Source organism: Pelodiscus sinensis, chromosome 20 (assembly GCF_049634645.1).
Source record: "Pelodiscus sinensis isolate JC-2024 chromosome 20, ASM4963464v1, whole genome shotgun sequence".
NCBI lineage: Eukaryota > Metazoa > Chordata > Testudines > Trionychidae > Pelodiscus > Pelodiscus sinensis.
The window spans coordinates 23,096,229-23,119,363 of NC_134730.1; the positions used below are offsets into that span (position 1 = coordinate 23,096,229).

The 23,135-nt window shown below is 48.3% G+C and overlaps 1 protein-coding gene across 3 annotated transcripts in view; it reads right to left on the minus strand.

The window, feature by feature from the left end:
- The window catches only part of RGS9 (regulator of G protein signaling 9), a 72,907-nt gene extending 57,240 nt beyond the window's left edge, over positions 1–15,667 (minus strand). Inside the window, exons 1-3 of one of the 3 annotated variants that reach the window (XM_075903961.1) lie at positions 15,347–15,660; positions 12,465–12,569; positions 6,785–6,881 (exon numbers count right to left, since the gene is read on the minus strand). In XM_075903961.1, coding sequence (XP_075760076.1) covers positions 6,785–6,881; positions 12,465–12,569; positions 15,347–15,409 — 265 coding nt within the window. In that variant the 5' untranslated portion in view covers positions 15,410–15,660. Of the gene's footprint in view, positions 1–6,784; positions 6,882–12,464; positions 12,570–15,346 lie in introns of all 3 variants that reach the window. The other 2 variants (XM_075903960.1, XM_075903962.1) reach the window with 2 other exon arrangements.
- Positions 15,668–23,135: the final 7,468 nt, after the last annotated feature.

Consider the following 23,135-nt stretch of genomic DNA (forward strand, 5'->3'; position numbering starts at 1 on the left):
ACACAATCTTTTATAAAAACAAATGATTTTCAGTGTTGCTAGTGAAACACCACATCAAAATTCAAGCTAATTAGAAATGCGAACTAGACGTGTTCTTTGTAAAGTTGACATCATAAGGAACCTTTTATTGCCAGCATGAAAAGGAAGAGAATGCTCATCAGGAATCGCACAGCTCAATTAGAAGCCTTACTGGAAAATTACATTGAAGCATAAAGACACAATTCAGGTTTCAAAGGCTGCAAATGTATAACTCAGTGACATAAAAATTGTTCTTGAATCCAACTTGAAAGGGGATTTATCATTTGAATAGAAATACATTTCAGTAGGCAGGGGAAGTAGAAGGCTTGGGGAATTGGTAATGGGAAACAGAGTAGAGCAACTTAAAAAAATATCTATTTCCACAGGAAGTTTTGCAAAAGCGGCGAAGAGTCCTGTGGCACCTTATAGACTAACCGAAGTGTTGGAGCATAAGCTTTCGTGGGAAAAGACCCACTTCATCAGATGCATGTTGTGGAAATTTCCAGAGGCAGGTATAAATATGCAGGCCAGAAGCAGGCTAGAAATGATGAGAAGGATCCAATCAGGGAGGATGAGGCCATTAGCATATTGTGCACTCATTTGCATATCCTCTTCCGATCCTTTTTGTGGAAGAGGTTTGGCCATTAAGAAGCCTCATGTAGATGGGGCTATTTGTCAGAAAAAAAAACCCTTTTGCGCAAGATCCTGTAAACTTCATTTTTTGAGGAATAAGGGATCTTGCTCAAAGTTTTTTTCCGACAAATGGCCCCGTCTACACAGGGCTTTTTAACGGCAAAACCTCTTCCACAAAAAGGATCGGAAGAGGATATGCAAATGAGAGCATGTGATATGCAAATTAAGTGCTCATTAGCATATCGTCTGCTGGAACAAAAACACAGTGTAGATGTAGCCTCAGTCACCCTGGGCCAGAAGGCTGGGGGCTGTAACAGGGAGCTCAAAGGTGAGGAGTATTAAGGGAAGAAATGTGAGGGCAGAATCTTCAGGGCTCCAATATTTCCAAGAACCGTCTCTAAGGAAATTTTTGATGGGGGCATGGGAAGGCTCAAAATGGCGGTGCTAGGAATTTTGGTTGCCCACCCTCACAGGGAGTGAAAACACTTTGGCACAAAGGGCCCACTTGGGTCTAGGAATCATGTAAGCCCCAGTGATCTGGCTTACGTGGGACGCAAGCGGTGCAGAGGTCTCGTGTGCATTTTCCACACGGGGTGCGTGTCACAAATGGGAAGTCCCTGTGTATGCAATGCATGCACTTTCCTGCCACCTGATCTCACAGACTGGACACGGGTATGGTCAAAGGAAGCCCCTGGGAGCGGGAGCAGGCCTGCAACCCCAAGGAGAAATGGCTGGATAAAAAGGACTGAATGATGAAAGAGCGCGCACCTTCACTTGGCAACATGTAACCTTAAAAGACAGACCCAAATGCACACAGCCCAGTTCTGTGGCTGTTGGACTAGAACAGGCCTGGGCAAAATCTGGCCCGCAAGTCGAATCTGTCCCACCAGATCCAGCCTGCAGACACTGTGGGGAGCCCCAGGCAGACTCACTGCTTGCTTCACCACACCCACACGCCACTCAAACACAGCTGTGGGGCGGTTTTTCTTTAAAAACAGAGAATCCAGAGGGGAGGGGGAAAGCTTTAGGAACTGCTCCCACCCCCAGCACAATCCCATTGGCCGGTTTCTGGACAGAAACTGGCCAGTGGGAGCTGCCTGTTTCAATAATAGGCAGCCATGAAGCACAAGGGGCTCCAGAGCACATGGCTGCAGCCTGTGCGAGGGCGGGGCAGGAAGGTGTTGGCTGGTAAGTTTCCTGGCAGAGCCTGTCTCTAGCACCCCAGTCCCTCCCTTCCCCAATCATCTGCCCCCCACTCCTGCCCCCTACTCCACATACCCAAATCCTCTGCCCCCTCCTGTACCCATAGCCCCTCCCAGATCCGGCACCCCAATCCCCTGCCTCAGATCACAGTCCCCTCCTTCGCTAGCTCACAACCCAAATTCCTGCACCCCCTCCTTATCCCAATTCCTGTCCTAGGTCACAATCCAACCCCCTGCACTCCAGACCAGTGCCCCAGTCTCAACTGCCTCCTTCACCCAAACTCCCTCCCTTACCCCCAAGTTCCCATCTGCACCCAACCTCCCTCCCAGACTCCACACCAACTCCATTAATACAGTAGACTTCTGATAATCTAGCATCTTTGGGACATAGGTGGTGTCAGATTGTTGGATATGCTGGACTAGCAGGAGGTACTATAAAGGGGCATACTCCCAACCCAATCCCCCCCCCTCCCCCCGCTCTAACCTAATTCTTGGGTCCCAGAGCTGCCACTACAGCTGCACATCTCCCTCCAGGCACTGGGGCACCGGAAGGGGCATAGCCTCAGGCGGAAGAGACGGGGCTGAGACGAGGCAGCCCTTGGTGCTGCTTGGAATGTGCCATGTGGTGCTCCGGCAACAATTTGAAGAGACTGGGGTGCTAATTAATGCCGCGGCAGCGAGGATGGCCAGCAGCTTCGGGCCCTTTTGTATTGCCAGGCCCTGGACGGTTGTCCCCTTACCCTCCCCCACATTGTCCGGCCTGGTGTTCTCCCTAAAAGGAGACCCCACTACCTAGAGGTTGATCTGTTTTGAAGCACCCCATAGTCAATCAATGGCTATGCAATCTAGGAGACACTTTGAGCATGAGCTAGCGTCTGGGGCCATGTGCAACTCAATCCCTCTCCTCTCCCCTCCCCTTCCCCAGAGTCAAACACCTCCCCTCCCTGCTGTAACCCAATCCCCCTCCTCCCCCTCAACCTTATGCTTGGGTCCCGGAGCCAGAGTCACTGCGCCGCATCCGGGACGCCATGCGCACCACCACCCCCCCGATCCCCTTCCCCTTCTCCAGAGCCAAGCATCTCCTCCCCCCAACCTTACTTCCGGGTCCTGAAGCAGCTGCCTGCGCTCAGCAGGCAACTGCTAGCACATGCAGGCTGGGACACTGTGTGCGACATGGCACGCACGTGCAGGGTACGACGCAATGTGCTGGGGGCTGTGAGCGGAATGGCGCAGGCCATGAGCACACATGCGGTTCACAGCGGCCCGGCCGTGAGAGCGGCTGACCTGAGCGGTTCCGGGTTTTGTCCCGGTTCCGTCAGGAGCCTTGGGTTGGCCACCCCTGCACTAGGCTCTTGCCATTTTGATACCAGACTATCAGGAGTGCCAGACAACTGGATACCGGACCATTGGAGTTTTACTCTATCATGGAAGAGTGTGGCCCTTGACCATTTTCCAAATTCTTGGAGTGGCCCCCCTATCAAAAATTATTGCCCACCCCTGCACCTGAAGGCCACCTCAATTAAATAATTGGTCTTCGCTAGCCCCTAGGGTGGTTCAATTTGTTACCTGCTTTTGCAAATACCAAACATTTCTCTTTCACATTTCCCTTTGAATTGAATTCTGCCATGACCACTCTTGACAGACAGGTTAATACGATGTATCTGAGGGCAGCCACGTTCCAGGTACTCAAATGCTCTTCAGTTTTCACAGGTCTCTCAGAGGTGACATGGCCTGTACCCATCAGCTCAATACAAAGTCGGCATCAGCTTCCCCCAGCCCTTTTATTATCTTCTGAGGAGCAAACAAAATGGGGAAGCTCTTGCCATTTAAACAAGGCCAAGCTAAATCGCCTTCCGTCCCCAATCACTTACTAGTTTTTCCCTTCAAATGTCACCTACCGTTGCGGATTGAAATGTTGACCTTTCCTGACATTATCCTGATTACTTAGCCATGTACCAGGAGACAGGAGCTTTTCTCCCACTGACTGCTTCCGTAAATAGATTAAATTAAAAGATTATCCTGTCACTCAGACCTAGAGAGCTCTGCTCATAAGTGTTCTCCAGCAGGGCTGACAGCCTCGCCGGACCTCTAGGCCAGGCGGGAAGGACCTTGCTCCGTACCCCCGGAAGGGGCGTAGCCTCAGGCGGAAGAGACGGGGCTGAGGCGAGGCAGCCCTTGGTGTTGCTTGGAACGTGCCATGCGGTGCTCTGGCGACAATTTGAAGAGACTGGGGTGCCAGTCAATGCCGCGGCAGCGAGGATGGCCAGGAGCAGCAGCAGGTTTAAAACAAATAAAAGGAAGTTCTTCTGCACACAGCCCATAGTCAATCTGTGGAACTCCTTGCCTGAGGAGGTTGTGAAGGCTAGGACTATAACAAGGTTTAAAATAGAACTAGATAAATTCATGGAGGTTAAGTCCATAAATGGCTATTAGCCAGTATGGTTAAGGAATGGTGTCCCTAGCCTCTGTTTGTCAGAGGGTGGAGATGGATGGCAGGAGAGAGATCATTTGATCATTACCTGTTTGATTCATTCCCTCTGGGACACCTGGGATTGGCCACTGTCAGCAGACAGGGTACCGGGTTGGATGGATCTTTGGTCTGACCCAGTATGGCCATTCTTATGAAAGCGCCACGTGGAACCCGGGGTCAGCTGACCCCCGAGTTCCACGTGGCGCTGCCACTTTGAAATGCCACGAGAAGCCTGATGCTGGGCTCCCCAGCGTTTCAAAGTGGCAATGCCACATGGAGCCTGGAATCAGCTGGGGACTCTCCAGCTGATCCCGGGCTCCACGCAGCGCTGCTGCTTTGAAATGCTGTGTGCAGCCCAGGGACAACCCAGCTGACCCTGGGCTGCACGTGGCGTTTCAAAGTGGCAGCACCACTTTGAAGTACCCCCTCTTCTTCCCACCCTTGGCTGCCTCTTTCTGATAGAGGCAGCGGGGGTGGGGAAGCAACTAGTCGACTAACCGATAAGCATTTGCTTATCGGATAGTTGACTAGTCCTTCACATCCCTAATAATCATTATGCAATATACCTCATAAGGGTGCATCTGACAGTTTCAAGGGAAGGGAAGGCGTTTATAGTGTATTTCCAGCACTGCGTGAAAAGAGCTGCCATACACAAAAGGAGAGTGTGTTAAGAAGCTAATGCCAATGACAAATTTGGCACATCAAAGCACAGCTGCCTGTCTATTTCCTCTTGCACATACTGAAATGAGAAAAAGCTGTAATTTAGAAGCATAGAAGTGGGTTGAATATTTTGCTCCTCTCCAGTGAATCCAAGAAAAAATTATTATTACCAGAAAATGTGAAAAAGGGAGATTAATTAGTTGCCATTCATTTCTAAAGCTCCATATTAGAGTCTGGTATCACTCTGCCTATTTTAATTCTTTCAGGAAATGTATATCCATGTGTGATATGGCACAGCCTCATCCCCTGCAAGTCCTGGAGTTAAGACCCAGTGAATGCACCTGTAAGTGACTGACTGCCTCCTAACCCGTGCGGATCACTAGCAATGTTCCCTGTAAGCTGAGCGCTTGGGTGGCTTCCAAGAAGAAATTCAAATGCTGCCCAGCTGATTAGCCGAGCGTCCACAGCTGGCAGCAGTCTTCAACATGTTTCTACTGGTGGTACATATCCACACATACCTTGGTGCACCTAACACAATTTATTCTGCACACGGGTGGGAAAAATTAGAGGGAAGATTCCTCGTAAGTGGGCAAAACATCTGATGTAATCAGGTATTTGCGCAGGCACATGGCTCATTTTAGGTACCTAACTGGCACATATTGTTTCATCGATCCTAGGCTACATCTACATTGGTGAGATTTTGCGCAAAAGCACCTGCTTTTGCGCAAAATCTTGATTCCTGTCTACACTGGCCGCAAGTTCTTGCACAAGAACACTGACATTCTAATGTACGAAATCAGGGCTTCTTGCACAAGAACTATGACGCTCCCACACAGGAATAAGCCCTCTTGCACAAGTGTTCTTTCGCAAGAGGCCAGTGTAGACAGGCAACATGAATTTCCTGCACAAGAAAGCCCGATGGTTAAAATGGCCATTAGGGCTTTCTTGCGCAAGAGAGCGTCTACACTGGCACGGATGCTTTTGCGCAAAAGCACATGCCAGTGTAGACGCTTTCTTGCGCAAATACCCTAACGCAAAAACTCTTTGCGCAAAATCTCGCCAACGTAGACGTAACCCTAGAGTTTTAGAACATTAGCTAGAAGGTCAGTATTAGTCATACGCTTTTAAGTCAGCATGGTTAAAGAGTTTCTGCCCAGCCTATCCAGATTAAATCCCCTCTCTGGGGGAGTTAATTGTGTATTAAATGCTCATTTGTGCTGCACTTGCTTGCTTGTCAAAATTCTCAGCACTCTTTACACCTACGATCCAGCCTTTAACAAAGGAACAATATTCCTCCTCAGTGGTAGTAAATGAAGACAGGGTCTTGATTTTATCCCTAACAGAGGCCTCCTGCTAGAAGACAAATAGTTGTATACACAAAAAGCTAACCAGGAGTTTTAACTAGCCTGACTAAAAGCTCCTTCCCCTCTCAGTTGACCAGCCTGTAGTCACCTCTCTCGTCTGATGTTGTCATCTCGCAAGGTCTCCAGTCATCCATAGAGTCTCCTGGGTGGATTACACTTGGCTTTCCAATGTAAATAACAAACAGATTTTTTTATTATTATTAACAAAACCCTCTCAAGCCTTGTGTATATTTCACAGAAACACAAGTAAGAGGAGGAAAGCACAAGCCCATTTTCCCCTTTTTTACCCCCAAAAAACAGCATTCAGGATGATGGGAGCCTTCTATTTATATAACAGCAGGAAAAGCCAGTTTTCTGTGTATTGCTGTTTGTATGAAGAAACTGTCTCTTCTCAGGAAACTTAGAAAAATAGCCGGATGGTGCCATTGGCATCTTACCTGTCATAGCATGCGGGATGTTAGTGATCATCACTCTCTGAGTGTGCATTTTGATGCCAGTGTCTGGATTCTGCATCTCCACGAGGAGGGCTTCAATCTGCAAAGCAAGATGGGGACAGGTGGTTTTGTGAGAACGAACACCCTCCTCAAAGTACCATCTTGCAATTATTACCTGTCAGGCTCTCCCACAGAAGAGAGACACCCTGGTGATTAGCTTGTTTACCTGCCGACGTGGCTGTTACGCACAAAGACTACCTCTACCTACCACGAGGAGGCAGGTTCTGAGATCGATCCACCGGCTGTCGATTTAGCAGGTCTATTGAAGACCTGCCAAATCAACTGCAGATCACTCTCTTATCAGCCCTGCTACTCAACCCCCAACAAGACCTGGCAGTACCTTGACTTTAACTACGTTAGTAACGTAGCTGGAATCGCATACCTTAAGGTCGACTTTCTGTGGTAGCGTAAATGAAAAATCAGCGAAGAATTCAACGTGGCTTTTTCAGGGGAGATCCTGACCAACTGACAATCTACAAACATTGGTTCCTTTTTGCTCAACTAGCAACCTGTTGAGGTCTCAAGAGAACAGTTGCAATTCCATGGGGGTGAATAAGACCCCAAAAGCTAGCTCCATTGCACCTCTAGCCCCTTTTGCTTACAGACAACTTCAAAGTGCATCACTCACAGGGTGAATTAGCAAAGGTGTCAAGGCAGAGGGAGAAACTGTCTGTTTTTAAGCCTGCAGATAAGAAATGAGTGGACTTTTAAAATAGGAATGTAAAATCCCATTTGATTAGTTAATCGGTTAAACGTTAAGTTCAACCGGTTAACCGATTAAATCGGGACAAGCAGGGGTCGCTCCAGTTGGGCTGGAGCAGTCCCTCCCTCCACAAATGGGGGCTTCCCTGGCCAGGCTGGCGCACCCCTTACCGCAGTGAGCGCTGTGGGGCTGGAGCAGCTGCCACCTATAAACCACCGAAGTACTCTCTATGGCTCATGGGCTGTGCAAATAGTGTGAGACAGTTGAAGCCAGACATCAAATGGAGCTCAGGGTGACCAGAACCTATCAGGCAGCACTCAGCAGGATGAGACCCTAGATACGCCGGTTAAGAAGATGGCTAAGGAGCCCTCGTTTTCTTGACTCCTTTAGGGATCTGTAAGGACATCTGGGGGAGCACAGTGCCACTCAAGAAACAGAAATAAGGCACCACTCTCAGCACAGAGACAGCCTACGGGTTCTTGTGGACCACAGAGCAACACTGGGCCTGATACTCCTCTTGCAACAGTGAGATCCTGGACAACCCCACCGAAGCAAGTGGAATAACAACAGTGCAAAACGCCTGTAAGTGAGGGGAGAAACAGGCCCATGGTGCTGCTATTTGTGAGTTCTTCTAAAGAGACTACACAGCGCCAACTTTCGAAATAACTCATTCTTCCAAAATTTCCCTTAACCCTTGTGGAACGAGCATTACTGGGGTGTCGGAATAAGCCCCCCCCCCCCGTTATTTCAAAATCTACTTCAAAATAACAGACTGCTTCAATAGACATGGGGTAGCTATTTCAGGATACTTCTGGTAGCTCCACAGTGTAGACGTACCCTTAGGGACCTGAAGAGGTAGATAAACTCCCAGGTGCCTGTCTGCATTTTCAGGCATCTAAATACATTTGAAATCAGCCTCTTAGACCTTTTTCAGGCTTTACCTATGCTTCTAAAATTAAACGCAGCCACTGCTGAGGCAGGTGCAGCGCTTTCAGCCAGAAGAGTGGCCACAGCATGAGCCCAGTGTCCCGAGAGGGGAGTAGCAAACGGCACTGGGAACCGGTTTATACTGGAGCTTTCTAGCGCTGTCACTTGCTGCGCTTGGGGGAAGGGTGTTTTTTCAGACCCCTAAGCCAGCAAGTTGCAGCACAATAAAGGGGCAGTGGAGACTTAGCCTTGAAGAATGCAAAATAACTCTTTTTCCCTTGCCCAATTTTCTTGACTGTTAGTGACCAGACTTTTCTCTGAGGATGGAAGACAACAGAATGAAGAGAGTAGGGATGATCCAGTGCATAGGGCCCTGACCTGTGACCTAGGAAATCCCAGCTTCATACCCTTTTTTGTCACAGATTTTGTGTGTGACTGAGTGAGTCATTCTGCCTCTCTGTGCTTCTGTTCCCCAGCTATAAATGGGAATAACAGCAGTAGCACCTTCCCTGGCATTGTTCCGATTTTTTCCATGTGTAGAATAAATTTTGTTATGTGAACCAAGGCATGGACAGATGTGCACCACCCATAGACACACATGCTGCCAGCTGTGCTAATCAGCTAGGTGGCACCTGAATCTTTCCTGGGTGGCCACCCAAGCGCTCAGCCTACAGGGAACACTGCTGCTCCCAGGTTGTTGTGAAGAAAAATACACTAAAGATGGGGCACAGACAACAAGACCACGACAGCTACGCTATAGAGCCACGTACACCACAGTTCTGACCCCCTGGCAAATCCCAGGAGCTTCAGCGGGAGCGGCACCTTTCAAGACCTGATTCTTGGAGCAAGCCTGTTGTGTAGCCCATGTTCCATTTTGACCCCTTGTATCGGAGTGGTCACAGGTCCCTAACTGGGCCTCTACTAATCAAGAGCCAACCGTTGGCTCACAAAACCCACTCAGTCTTCTGGGGATGGATGCGCTCTTTTCCTAATGAGCAAACCGCTCCAGAGACTTGTAGCTTTCCTACCCCTGCTGAGTCCCCTCTGGTCATTTAAAGAAATAACAGATCAAAAGACACGAGCGAGCTAAGCAAGGGAGCGCCCATCGGGTGGTGCCTACTGAGTCGGGCAAACCCTGTACTTTGCTGATCAAAACTCAGCAGGTCTTTTCCTCTTTCCCTTAGGGAACCGGCTGCTTATTAGGGATTCCTAGAGATTAGATGCTGCTGCCAGCACCAGCTTGTCAGCAGGAGGCAAGAAGGGCTGTTTAAAATACAATGAGGACATCTGCTTTCTTTTCTGCAGCTCTGTCGCATTCTGTAACATGCTTTTGCCAGGAGAGCTCTCTGGCTGATTTTCGTTTTGTACATATTGTCGCCAGGACTTGGCCTTGGTCCACAGGTGGAGGTTCCTGCTGAAATCAATTCATAATAGGTGACATGTACCACAGGGGGGGAGGCACAGGCTAGTAGATTTTGTGTGCTCCATCCCCAGTGGAGAAGGGATTTAACCACATTCTCACAAAGCCGTTCACACTCCCCTGTACACACACTCCCCTGTACATTCTATATCAGGGGTTGGCAGCATACAGCACGTGTGCCATAAGATGATTTTACGTGGCACGCGCAGCATGGCGTAGGAGCCGGGCAGGCTGGCAAACAGCGGGCGGCATGACCCTGCACTGGGCTCTGTGTCCCTGCATACAACTCCCAGGAGCTAAGGGGTTAACACCCTTCTCTCTGCTCCCCCCTCCACTACAGGCTGTGCCTCCTGCTCCAAGGCGGAGTGGGGTTGGGTCTGTTCCACAGATAGGGGTGGCATGGCTGGTCACATGCTGCTGCTGCTGCTCCCGTGGGGCTAAGCCGTGGCTGCTCGCCGTGGGCAGGGCGGCTCTTCCCCAGCACCCGCTTGCCCAGGAGCCGCAGCCTGCAGGGTGAGTGGCGAGCCCCAGGAAAAGAGCTGAGCCAGGCATAAAAGTGACTCTGCCCCCGTCCCCAAACCCTCCTCACCCCAGTGCTGCTCCCAGAGGGCTGCAAGTCCCAGTGCTACTGCCCTGCTGGTGTGTGCATTGGGGGCACAGGGATGCGGGCGAGGAGGGGGGCGAAGGAGGATGCGGAGGCAGGGGCAGGATCTTGGCATGCCACTTCTGAAAGTCTGCCGACCCAGCGACCAATAGCAGAGCTCTAATTAAATATCTGCCACCTACTCCATCATAAATACTCACCCAGCTCAGCTCCTCCACCCAGAGCCTTCCCTGATCCTATTTGTAAAGATCACGCTTCCACCTCCCACACTCCCTTTCATCTTCACCCGGCCAACACTCTGCTGATTTTATTCTTTTTCAGGCCTGCAGCTAATAATCACATATAGAGCCAGGGTCACCACTTTGACAAAACATCCAATAGTTTGGAGTCCTGTGGCACCTTATAGAGTCCCGCATCGATCTGACAAAGTGGTTTTTATCCATGAAAGCTTATGCCCAAATAAATCTGTTAGTCTCTATCTGCAAAAACAACAAGGATTCCTACGGTGCTTGAGAGATTAACACCACCCCCCCTCTGAGACGACTCAATAGTTTGTCAACCCTGAAACTTTTTTTTTTTTTTTTAAATAAAGGTGGTTGAGATGGAAAGTCTCTTTCCCTGCAGTTCACTAGCTCCCATCCACTGCATACTATCAGGCCAGGTCTACACTACAGGGGGAGGGCGAATTAAGATACGCAAATCCAGCTACATGAATGATGTAGCTGGAATTGATGTATCTTTATTTGCATTTCCGCAGCTGGAGGTTGAACTAGCCCTGCTCTGTGCTGGGGAGAATCAGAACTGCTCAACTGAGTGTCATGGACTTGATAGTGCAACAGCTACTGGAGATTTGCCTCAATCTCATCTAGAAGGCACCTGTGCTTTTGAAGCAGGAAGGGCTGAGTTCTATCCTCATTGTCACCCTGAATACTTTGGGAAGGGATTTAACAGCATCTTTTTAACCCGCCACTTAGAACCTCTTAGGCCAGTCTCCCTTAATGCAGCAAAGGAAGCTCTCAAAGCTTATTTCATGCTTTTCATTTCCACAGCACCTTTCACCTGAGGAGCACCAAGCGTTTTACGAAGGTGGGCAAATATCATCCCCACTTCACAGAGTAGGGGACTGAGGCCCAGAGAAATTCACATTTTCCAGACGACACACTAATTCTGTTGGTAGCTCTGCTTTTTGGTACCCAGCTTTGGACACCACCCAAAAACAAAGGCTCCCCTAATTAGAAGACGCTTTTGAACGTGTGGGGGCAGAGAGACCTTCCCCCCCCCCATGTCAAGCGTGTTATTAGAATGGAGTACTTCTCTCTCAACTTCCCTGCTCCTCAAAACCAGGCAACGTCATCAGCCAAACTATTTGGTACCCTTCCCTGAGGTCAGGTTACTGCGCTGGCTGTCATGGATTGGAGCTGGATTATGAATCAGATCAGATGTGAAAGTCAGTATGTTGCTCAAAACCAACTACCCTATGGATATCTGGGATACCCCAGAACTTACACCCGCTTGACATTTCTATCCTAAAATACAAGCAGGAGGCTAACAGGTACTAAACCTGAAAATGTGTCAGGCCAATAAAGGGCACCACCTGTTTTGTGGCTGCTTTAGCTGATGCTGCTGGTGATTCCTTAGAAGAATGTTTGCAGTTGTAGTTACTCCCGACACAAGCAGCAGCACCATGCTACCCACATTTGCTTTCGGGATGCATTGCTGCAGCATGTGGCTATGCACCCTATGCCTGGAGCACACCAGCTCCTTGTGCACAGTTAGCTTCGGGGTGCTGTTCAATTCACAGCCCACCCTGCGAACCCTTGCACAGTGTGAAGCCATTTCAAGCTGACCATCAGCTGCACGGAGAAGCGACACCGCAGATGCACCGTGCCACCTGCTCGTGCGTGGGAGAAAAGAATCCATTGTCACCCACATCATGTGTATTTCAGTAACAAGCTGACAGACAGCTCACATGGGTGCCATCCAACGCCCTGGGACTGCAACTCTCACGCTGCCTCAAGGACCAACAGCATTGTGACAGCAGCAGAAATTCCATACGCCAGGCTGCCACAAACACCTGCAGGGAGAATACGTGACTGTTGTAGGGGCCAGCTGGTGGCAAGACACTTGCACAGACTTGAGCAATGAATGAAGACTGTATGTGGGTTTCTTGGCTTCACAGAGGCCTGATCCTGCATGGTGTTGAGCAGATACATCCCAAGTATCCTCAAGTCCTGCAGTCGGTGAGGTTAAAGGTGCTCAGCATACGGGCAAAGGTTGTGGGGGCATGGGAGGCGGCACTGCCCCTCAGAACTGTATTATCGGTCCCTGTGCGGGCAGCGGAGACTCATGCTGGCTGCAGAGCGCTCTTTCTGCACCAGCACTGCCATGAGTGTCAGAGCCTGGGTCAACTGGCTTGGGCTAAAAATAGCAGTGTAGACATTCCTACCCCAGATTTCAGAGAGAGATTCCAGCTTGAGCGGGAATGTCCACACGTGCTACTTTCAATCCCATCGTGCGAGCCCAAGACAGTCGACCCTCCCCGCCCCAGGGTCTTTCTTGCAAGACCCGGGAAGTCTTTCCACCACTTTCAATGGATTTTTCAATCAGTCCCAGGAAAGGGAGCTTCCTCCCGCTGGACTGCCCAGGGCTGTGCTCAGCACGTCGCAGATACGGATCCCTGTGTTTTAAAAGATTCACACGTGCCGGAGTAGCTGTAAGTAAGTGTGCACCAGTCAAGCTAGGCTTATACGCCTCTGTACGAAGCCTCCTGGAAACTTCTACATGGGTGCAATAGGGGTCTCATTCAGACTGGTGCTGAGCAAGCTCCCCTCCCACTGAAGCCAAGGACACGGCTCTGTACAAGTAGCATGGAACCACACAGAGCAAGCTTTCCAAACAGGGAAACAGGAACCACAAAAGGTCCAGCTTGCTTCCTTTAAAAATGTGGACTCCATATTGAGACTCCCACATGGTAATGAAGAGCCAGATTCTGCCACCTTTGCTCACATTGAATAGCACTATACCTCACTCACGACTAACCTCATGGATAAATGTCGCACGGTCATATATAGCTCAATGGAATAATACAATATACTCCTCTTCATCCAAAGCCCTGCTATTATGCAAACTTCTGCATTATCCCAGTCCCTTCTTTCTCTCCCGTGCAGTTTATAATGGGGGACAAGGAAGCGATTGGGATAATGCAGTGGCTTGGCTATTGAGCAGATACCCCTGACCAGGACTGCAAGGAGGAGGGCCACTTTACAGGGAAGTCACTCTGCTACCGAAATGCTCCTGTCCTCTTGATTATCCAAATGCCTGATTAGCTGAACAAAATCCATGTCCTACCTGCTAAGCAGATAATCTGGAGTGCATTGGCATTCACGACACCTCTACAGACCCTTCCATTTTGGAATCTCGGCACACTTTGCAAAGGTTGATAAGCAGCAACCATCCCATTTTTCAACTCAGTAACTAAATATTGTGCATTTGGTTTTGTTTTTATATAGGTTGATTCTCTGGACCTGCCCATCATCTTTAATACAATTTCAGAGTACAAATCAACCCTGAAATCTTGCCCGCTATTTTTTCCTTTTGACAGGACAGCGCTTCTCTGCCAAAGCTGCAAGAAACAAACAGCCCCAACAGAAGTATTTTACATGCCTCCTTCAACGTGAAAAGTGCAAGTGTTTTTGTGGCTGTAAGATTCACATTGTGAGACTGAATAAATTTACACTCAATCTCATCTTACTTGGAAATCTGTGCTACCACCAACTCCCTCTGCTGATGTATTTACGTACCTGCTCTGCCAAAAAAACTACTTTTTGTTCGTTTGTTTGCTGGCCCTCTTTTTTGCAGAGCGAACCACATTACCTGAAAGGACAGCTGTACTTGTCACTGGAAATTCCGCTAATTCTATTCAACAGGATAAGCCATAGACAAGAAAAATAGCTATTAATCCAGCTTTTCTCCCATGAGTAGGCTATCCTGTTTAAAATCTTTTCAAATACTGGTTACATTAAAATGCTTTTAAATGAGTGTCAAAAAAAACCACTTTTCACAATTATACGTTTCATCCAAAACATAGTTTGGCCATCTGCATGCTCTGTAAACATCTAACAATTATAAATACACACACCTTCCAAAATGCTATAAAACAGACAGCCCACCTTTTGGCATGATGTTCCCTTTGAAGAATGAACATTGGCTATATGTCGTATGTAACTAAGAGAGTGATTCCTGACGGGGAAAATAAACCAGATTATGGCTCAAAGCAAAATTAGGGAATCAAATTCTCAGTATGGTGATTTTTTAGCCCAGCAAATGATATAGTTAGAATGGCTTGGGATGTGGGGGGGGAGGGAATCTAAAAACATTCTAACAGGAGGGATTGTATACAACTGCATGATTAGAGCAAATAATGTTTTTGTGGCTGTTTTCAGCAACCCCTCCTGTTCAGTTTTAATTATTATGCCTCTAGGACTCCCATGATGCAAACAGTGCCATGTAACAGGTTGCCTTCCTTTGGAGCCTGCAAAAAATAGGACACTTGCCTCAAATCCTTTAGTAACAACAGCACAGGAAAAGAGAACTTAAAAGGGATTTCAAAACACTTTCTAACCAATAAGACTCACAAGGGCTTTTGAAGACAATTAATTCAACAAACTATCATGAATAATACAGGCTAACAAAATGCCTATTCTTGCCCTACCCATCCTACTATCCCCTGGATTAGCCAGTCAGGTGGCAGTTATTTTACAGCTGTGTTTTGATATTTTACAGATGTGTTTACTGCAGTAGATATCGTTGTTCAGGTAGGATTGCTATTATATTTTTTTTAAACCGCGTTACCTTTTTCAGGAATGCCATTCTTGGCCTGTAATGCTGCCCTTGGCCCGTCTGTTTGACAGTCATCGTTCCCCCACGGAGTCAAGGCAAAAGCCACAAAGAAAGCAAATTAAAAGCAACAACAAAGCAATTAACAGCCAGGTATCCACTCCCCAGCTGCAGGAAAGCTGCTGCTGCTGGAACAACCCCCTGTCTAGAAACTAAAGACAGTGGTGAGCAAACCCTGCTCCGCCGCAGCCAATGAACAAGCAGCTCCGAGGTCCTCATTTGCATGGCTGTCGGGCCTCGGCGCTTCCCACCTCTCAGCACCAGGTGGAGCTCTCCTGAGCGCCGGCGAGAAGAAAGGCTCCGGGGTGGGAGGGGGGGAGCTGAGCGCGTCTTCAGCCAATCAGCTCTTTCCAGAGTCTGAACGTTCCAACCCCTAAACACATTGTTACACACTGTGGAACGCCAAGTAGCCCCCTCGATATTTCTGTTGCTATTTTAAAGGCTTTCGCGGTACGAAGAGATTTAATAAAAACTGTCCTTCCATCAACATGCTCTGCTGATGTATATCGATAAGAAGATGCTTTAACATTCAGTGTTCTGGCTGGGGCTGTAGAACATAATCAAAAAACGTTACCTATGTCTGCCCATGGGGAACATTTCCTTTCTAAAAAATCAATCAGCACTTTCAGTGGGTTAATAAAAAGGGCCTTTGCCAACATTTCTGCAGCAGTGTAAGGGGGAAAGTGATTTTAAAATCAACATTCCTGATGGTGTTTAAAAGCAGTAAGTTGTGAAAAAGTCAACATTCGTATTAGTTAGTGGAAAACATTTTTTAAAACATTTCTACTGATAAAAAGTGACACTTTGTGTTTAGATTATTTTTCTTATTATTTGTGTAGTACCTTGTGGTAGACACCACCCATAATATAAGAACGAGGGGCCACCAAATGAAATTAATGGGCAGAAGGTTTAAAACAAATAAAAAGAAGTTCTTCACACAGTGCATAGTCAACCTGTGGAACTCCTTGCCTGAGGAGGTTGCGAAGGTCAGGACTATAACAGAGTTTAAAAAAGAGCTAGATAAATTAATGGAGGTTAAGTCCATTAATAGCTATTAGCCAGGATGGGTAAGGAATGGTGTCCCTAGCCTCTGTTTGTCAGAGGGTGAAGATGGATGGTAGGAGAAAGATTGTTTGATCATTACCTGTTCAGTTCACTCCCTCTGGGACACCTGGCATTGGCCACTATTGGCAGACAGGATACTTAGCTGGATGGACCTTTAGTCTGACTCAGTCTGGCCATTCTTATGTTCACTTCATAGAAAACAAAAAAGACAAGGCCTTGCCTTAAACAGTTCCCAGTCAAAGAGCCCAATCTGGCTCCAGCTGTATTCAGTGGCCAAACTCCCAGTGAGCTCCAAAAGAACAAGATAGGGTCTTAAATCAGCCACATCCAGGGGACAACAATTAAGTTCGAAAAAGCGCAGCCTACCAAACACGTACATATGTGAGTAGTCTCAGTGATAGGGTTGCCAACTCAGTTGGTCCAGTCCGGGAAATTTGGCAACCCTACTCATCAAGGTCTAATGATTTCAGTAAAGTTACTCACATTTGCAAGACTGGAGTTTAAAAGCTTGAAGGGATGATGATGGTGAAATCAACATGCTGCTAAAGGAGAGGATCCTGCAAAAATGCGGAATGTTTTCCACTGAACAGAGATTGCTAAAAAGTGTCCCTTGCAGGATCAGACTCTTAGGGCTTTATCTTAGTTGACCTCGGTTGTAGGTCATGCATGAGGAGAGAGGAGGGAAGGAAAGGGACCCCAAAAAGACAGAAGCCAACTGAGTGCTTAGGACAAAGAAAAAGTGCAGGAGGACCCAAGGGAAAGCCCACTCCGAAATCATGTCCAAAGAGTCAGTGGACGGCACCAGAGGAATTCTGGCAATGCAAGCTTGAAGAAGCACTCAGAAAAAGGCCCTAAAATCACACAGTCTCCTCCATGATTGTACTTCCTGCTCTTGGACTGATGGATGGGTGAATGGTGTCTGACTGACAGCGCTGCAGACTGAAACTTCATTTATCCAGGCACAAAGAAGCAACAGTTATGAAAACTTCCTCATCCCTCCTGAGTGAAGTACTTGAACCCTGATCTGGAAGGGATAGCCTCTGCAGGTGAGACCTTGGTGCTACATGAAAACAATAATAATTGTGCCATGTTTCATAACCAATGTTCCACAGAAACACCCCAATACATGCCATACACACTCATCCATACATAGAACACATACACCAAGCACATGCATCTATAAATACTTATCACATACAGCCACATACATGCTTTTGTAGTGTGCACAGATCACACATACTAACACTAGGCACGCACACCTTGGCATGCACTCTCATGCATACTACACCCCCACATACATCCTGTACATGCAAGTGCCCACACACTGTCAGTGGGGCCAACAGCTTTGCCAGGCCCCCAGGCAAAGCGGTGGGAAGCCTAGCTCCATGTTCCTGGAAGGGACAGGGACTCAGGTGGAAGAGGCAGGTCTGGGGCTAGACATAGGGTTGCCAGGTGTCCGGTATTGAACTAGACAGTCTGGTATTTTCGCCTCCTGTCCAGTAAAAAATTTCAGAAAATACCAGACACCTAAAATGTCCAGTATTTTCTGATTTTTTCCTGGCCAGGAGGCGAAAATCCCGGGTGCTTAATGGGTTCCACTGCCTGGCGCAGGGAGGCAAGATGGCAGGTGGCCGCCGGCAGCCTGTTAAGGCCAAAGAGCCTCAAAAGAATTTCTTAAAGGGGCCACATTGTTTATTTACTTATTTAGCTTAACAACTCTCGAGGTCCTTTTTTTTTTTTGCTCAACAACTTTGGTCTCCCCCTTTTTTTTCTCAACAGAATTTCCCCCCCCCCCCCCCCGCCGGTGTTTTTTTTGGGGGCGGGGGGGAGGGTTGGTATTTTTGGTTGAACCATCTGGCAACCCTAGCTAGACAGCCCTTAGCACTAACGGGAGAGCGCCACCGCCAGCGGCCCTTAGTGCTGCCTGGTGCTCACCACACAGGACTCCAGCGATTTAAAGGAGCCAGGGGCTCTGGCTGCCACTGCTGCCACAGCAGCCGCGGCCAGGAGCTCTGGGCCCTTTTGAATCACCGTGCCCCAGGGTAACTGCTACTTTTGTCCCCATTAGTCGGCCTACACACTGTACAGACAGATGCACCCGCAAAGTGCATGCTTGCACTATACTCACAGATGCACCCCAAATAGATGTGCATATGCACACCACACAAACATCTCCGTGAGTTTTTTTCATGGCACTCTCGTGTGATTTGCATGACATCACGGCTCCCCTATGCTTCAGCGAAGTACACATTGCAAAGTTGTCTCTCCATTAACAGTCTAAAGGCACTGATGACCTCCTCCACTGCATTGCAACCCTTGGGAAAGTTTCAGAGGGGTAGCCATGTTCGTCGGTTTCAGCAAAAACAATGAGGCACATTCTTTGGAAGGATCTGAACGAGCAGACTCTCCTCATAAAGATTCCCATATGAATGTTTGCATCTCTCCCAGCCATGTGACAGTCAGGACATTTGGAGGTTTTCTTCTGGAATGCTCTGTTTCGTGCTGCTGCATAATTTAATTATTATTAATGACAGCTGTAGTTCTGCCTGTGAATGCCAGGGGAAATAGATCTCTGGCTTCCGGGCATGAGCTGAGTGCCACAGGGTACAGGAGGGAAATTTTTCACTCATTTTCAGCCTCTCGCAATTCACACTGTCTCATGGTTTGGTTCCCCCCCCCCCCCTCCCCTGAAAGGATTTAATCTATACTAGCAATCCTCAGGAGTTGGCAAAGTAATGACAGGAAAAATAGCAGCACAGAAATCTCCTAAGGACAATCAGAAGCAGGAAGGGGGTCGCTAGACTCATGTCTGGTCTCCATCTAAAACTTAGGCAGTGTCTACACTTGCCCTTGCTCAACAAAACTTCCGTAATTCACAGGTGCTTAAACACTCCCCCTTCTTGTGTGAACCACAAGGTTTTGCCACCACAAGTGAAAATGTGACTGCTGCTTTGTCAGCAGAAGCGTTTTCCACCTCTCCCCCAATCTCTTCCCCCATTCAATGTGGCTCCCCCAGTTTCCTGGGGAAGCTTGGGCTTCAGCCCTGCCAACGCTGGGGCCACAACACCAACTCTCCCAGAGCCAGGGTTGCTGGAGCCATACACTTCTCACTCTCTCCATGCTCGGGGTGGAGGGGAGGTGGGGCCATGCAATCTTCCCTCTAATCTTTTCCATTCAAGAAAGATTTTTTCCATCCATGTGCAGAATAAATTTTATGTGCCAATGTGCATCACCAGTAAAAGGAAAAAAACCAGCTGTAGGCGCTGTGCTAATCAGCTGGGTGGCATTTTAAGTCTTTCCTGAGCAGCCAGATAAGTGCTCAGCTTACAGGGAACGCTGCTCTCACAGGGGCCCTGGGCAATATGCGTCCCCCAGGCCCAGGTTCACCTACCACCTATGATTCACACAGGCTGACTTTTAGCAACAGGGCTGTGTCAACACCGAATTTCACACCCTGCCTTTCAGAGAAGAGGATTACTTCCCTCAGTGCAAAATCTCCTTCCGTTGATGGAGGCAGAGAGTACACTACAGCACTATTGCTGCACAGCTGCAGTGCCACAGCAGTCTCACTCAAACTGCTAGTCTAGACAGACCTTAGATGAAGAGGAAGCACAGTGATGTTATCTACATTTGCGCAAGAGGGCTTTTTCCCCAACGGGAGCAGCATAGTATCTGCGGAAGAACATTGACAATCTTACATGAGATCGTCAGTGTTCTTGCGCAAATTCAAGCGGCCAGTGTAGGCAGCTGGCAAGTGTTTCTGCAAAAGCAAACGCTTTTGCAGAAAAACTTGCCAGTCTAGACGCAGCCTTAGTGTATTAAAGCTAGCTGGAATGTTTTGTTTATTTTAGCTAAGTAACTTATCTTGATCTGTCTGTCAGCATTTGCAACCATTTATACCCCACTTTTTATACTTAATAAAATAACTTTTCTTTATTACCAAACCCAGTGTAAATAATTGTTACCTGTGCAGGGGGGACCAACAGCTGTTCAGCTCTCTTTCATTGAGAAAGAGAGCACACTTCACGAGCTTTCTCTGTGTAAAACTTTTATATAGCGTAAAAGGGATTTATTTGGAGTTTTGATTCTCTTGGAGCTGTGCTCCTGGGTGCTGACAAGTCCCTGTAATGGAGCCGTCACAGATCTGAGCTGTTATCAGTGTCTGTCTTATTCTGCTGGAGGGGCTGTGACCCCAATTCTGTGTCGTTGCTGGGAGGAGACCACAGGTTCTGGGTCAGCAGAACAGCGGGGAAAGGGCAGAGGACAGGTTGGCGGGCTCATTGGTATAATCAGCCTATCAAGTGAACGTCTCAAGGGGGCCTCTGTGATCCAACCCATCGGACAGGTTACCTGGAGAGCTTGTGGGCTCCCCATTACTAAAGATTTTTAAGAACAGACTAGACCAACATTTGTCAGGGATGGTTTAGGTCTATTAACTCCTGATTTAGCATGGCAGGACTAGATGGCTGCCTGAGGACCCTTCCAGTCCTACTTTTCTATGATTTCAAACAATCAAGTGCTGATCTAATGGTTCCACTGAGGGATACAGATGCCCTACTAAGGAGTTTGCATTTGAAAACTCAGCCCACATGTAGCAGGAGATCCCCAACTGTGATCCACAGAGCTGCTTTGTCCAGATGCTGAAGAAACACCTTTCCGAGTGCCAACAGAGACTTTCTCACCTCAGAGAAACCCAGCCCAGGACTCTTTCAGGGTTTCTAGACGTTCTCTGACCATGGCTGCTTCATGTCTTCTGCCAGGAGTCTCTGGTGTCAATTCAGCTGTGATCAACTTTGCAAAGGAAACCAAACTCAGAGAAGTAACAGGCATGCAAGAGGTCAGAGGTGAACTGCATGGAGACCTAGTTAGATATGGAGCTGTCCCTAGGAGGATGCAGAGCCTAAGGCAACCCCCCAGACACAGGGCACAGGACAACCCTGCCTGCTGCAGGCTACTCCCCTGCTCCACACCTGCCCCACTACATGCCCTTTCCCAAGCTCTGCCCCCAGTGCACCCTTTCCTGTCCCTGCTCCGTCCCTTTTCCCCCTCCGCACTCAGGAACCGAAGAAAACACAGCAACCTGCTCTGCTCTGCCCTGCCTCCCTCTCCCGACCTGCTACATTCGATTTCTCTGCGCAGCCCCGTGCTAGGCCCCCAAGTAATCCCCTGGGTATTGTCTATAGGTCGGTTGAGGTGGCCGCTGCGGGATTCCCTCAAAGTGTGGGGCCTGGGGCTTATGGATGGAATGGCTCTGAGATGAAAGCACTATGGGCTGCAGACAACATGGAGAGATTTGATACTAACTACAGAGGGAGGCCAGCCACTCCATAGTTAAGTTTACAGCAGGATTTCTCTTTACAGTCCAATTTAAATATAAGGACTGAAAACGAGGAAGGGGAAATAAACTACATGGAACCCAAACCATTCTCTTGATTAGACATCAAGAGCTAATGATATTTCCTAACTTACATTATTAAATGGTGACACAATTAGTGTCAAGTGCCACTCGATCCAACTCCTTCTACAACATGTGCTTCATAATCAGCATTTCATGAAGCACACTGAAGGGGCTGGAGCATCCAAAGAAGAGAGATAAAATCAGGAATGGACTCTGGCCTCCACGCTGAGAGTCAGGAAAGTCTGCGCACCTCACCAAAATCTGCTCTCCATTGTGGGTCCCACGGTTGCCCTGCAGAGCATCAGAAGCAGAGCGCCGGCTCTCCTATTAAATCAGATGCAAAGTGGCTTGGAAAGAGCTGTTAATGATTAAAGTCTAGAGAGCAACAAATCAGCAAATTCCGGCTTACGGTGGCTGGGCGGATTTCGAGTTTTCTTTGTTTGATTTATTGTACGAGTCTGCTGGGACTCTGAGAATTGGAGGGAGCCAGACAGAATGAAGGCAGGAGCAGTGCAAGAGTCTCTTCCTACTCACTGATTTCTGCCAATGCATGTCAGCACTGGCCCTGTGAATTCAGCCCAGAAATATACCCACTAGTGAAATCACCTCCCATTCCTGAGTCTCAGTTTTAGAATGGAGCCAATTACACTGGTATAGTTACATGCCTTATAAGAGTGTTGGTGTAACTGCTACTGGGCGAATTTGAACCTGGGACCTACCTCTGAAGCAGTGTCTAGGAACCTCTACCTTCTGAGCTAAAAGCCAGCCCGTTCCCAGCCCATGCTGTAGAGGTCTCTTGGTCTTTACTGTTGCTGTGGTCTAGGTACCACTTGCATTGCTCGGTAACCACACTAAGGCTATGTCTACACTGGCGCAATCTTGCCCAGAGATATGCAAATGAGGCTAAGCATGGAATATCGCCATGCCTCATTTGCATATCTAATGAGCCGCCATTTTTGCAGAAGAGGCTCTTGCGCCAGAAGGAGCAGTCTACACTGCCCCTTCTTGCGCAAGAAAAACCCTCTTGCGCAATGCCGCTACGCTGATTATTTTCAGGAATAACGGCATTGCACAAGAGGGTTTTTCTTGCGCAAGAAGGGGCAGTGTAGACAGCTCCTTCTTGCGCAAGAACCTCTTCCGCAAAAATGGCAGCTCATTAGATATGCAAATAAGGCTCGGTGATATTCCATGCTTAGCCTCATTTGCCTATCTCTGGCGCAAGGTCGCACCAGCGTAGACATAGCCTAGGTGTGTGGGTTACATAGGGAAGCTACATTTATT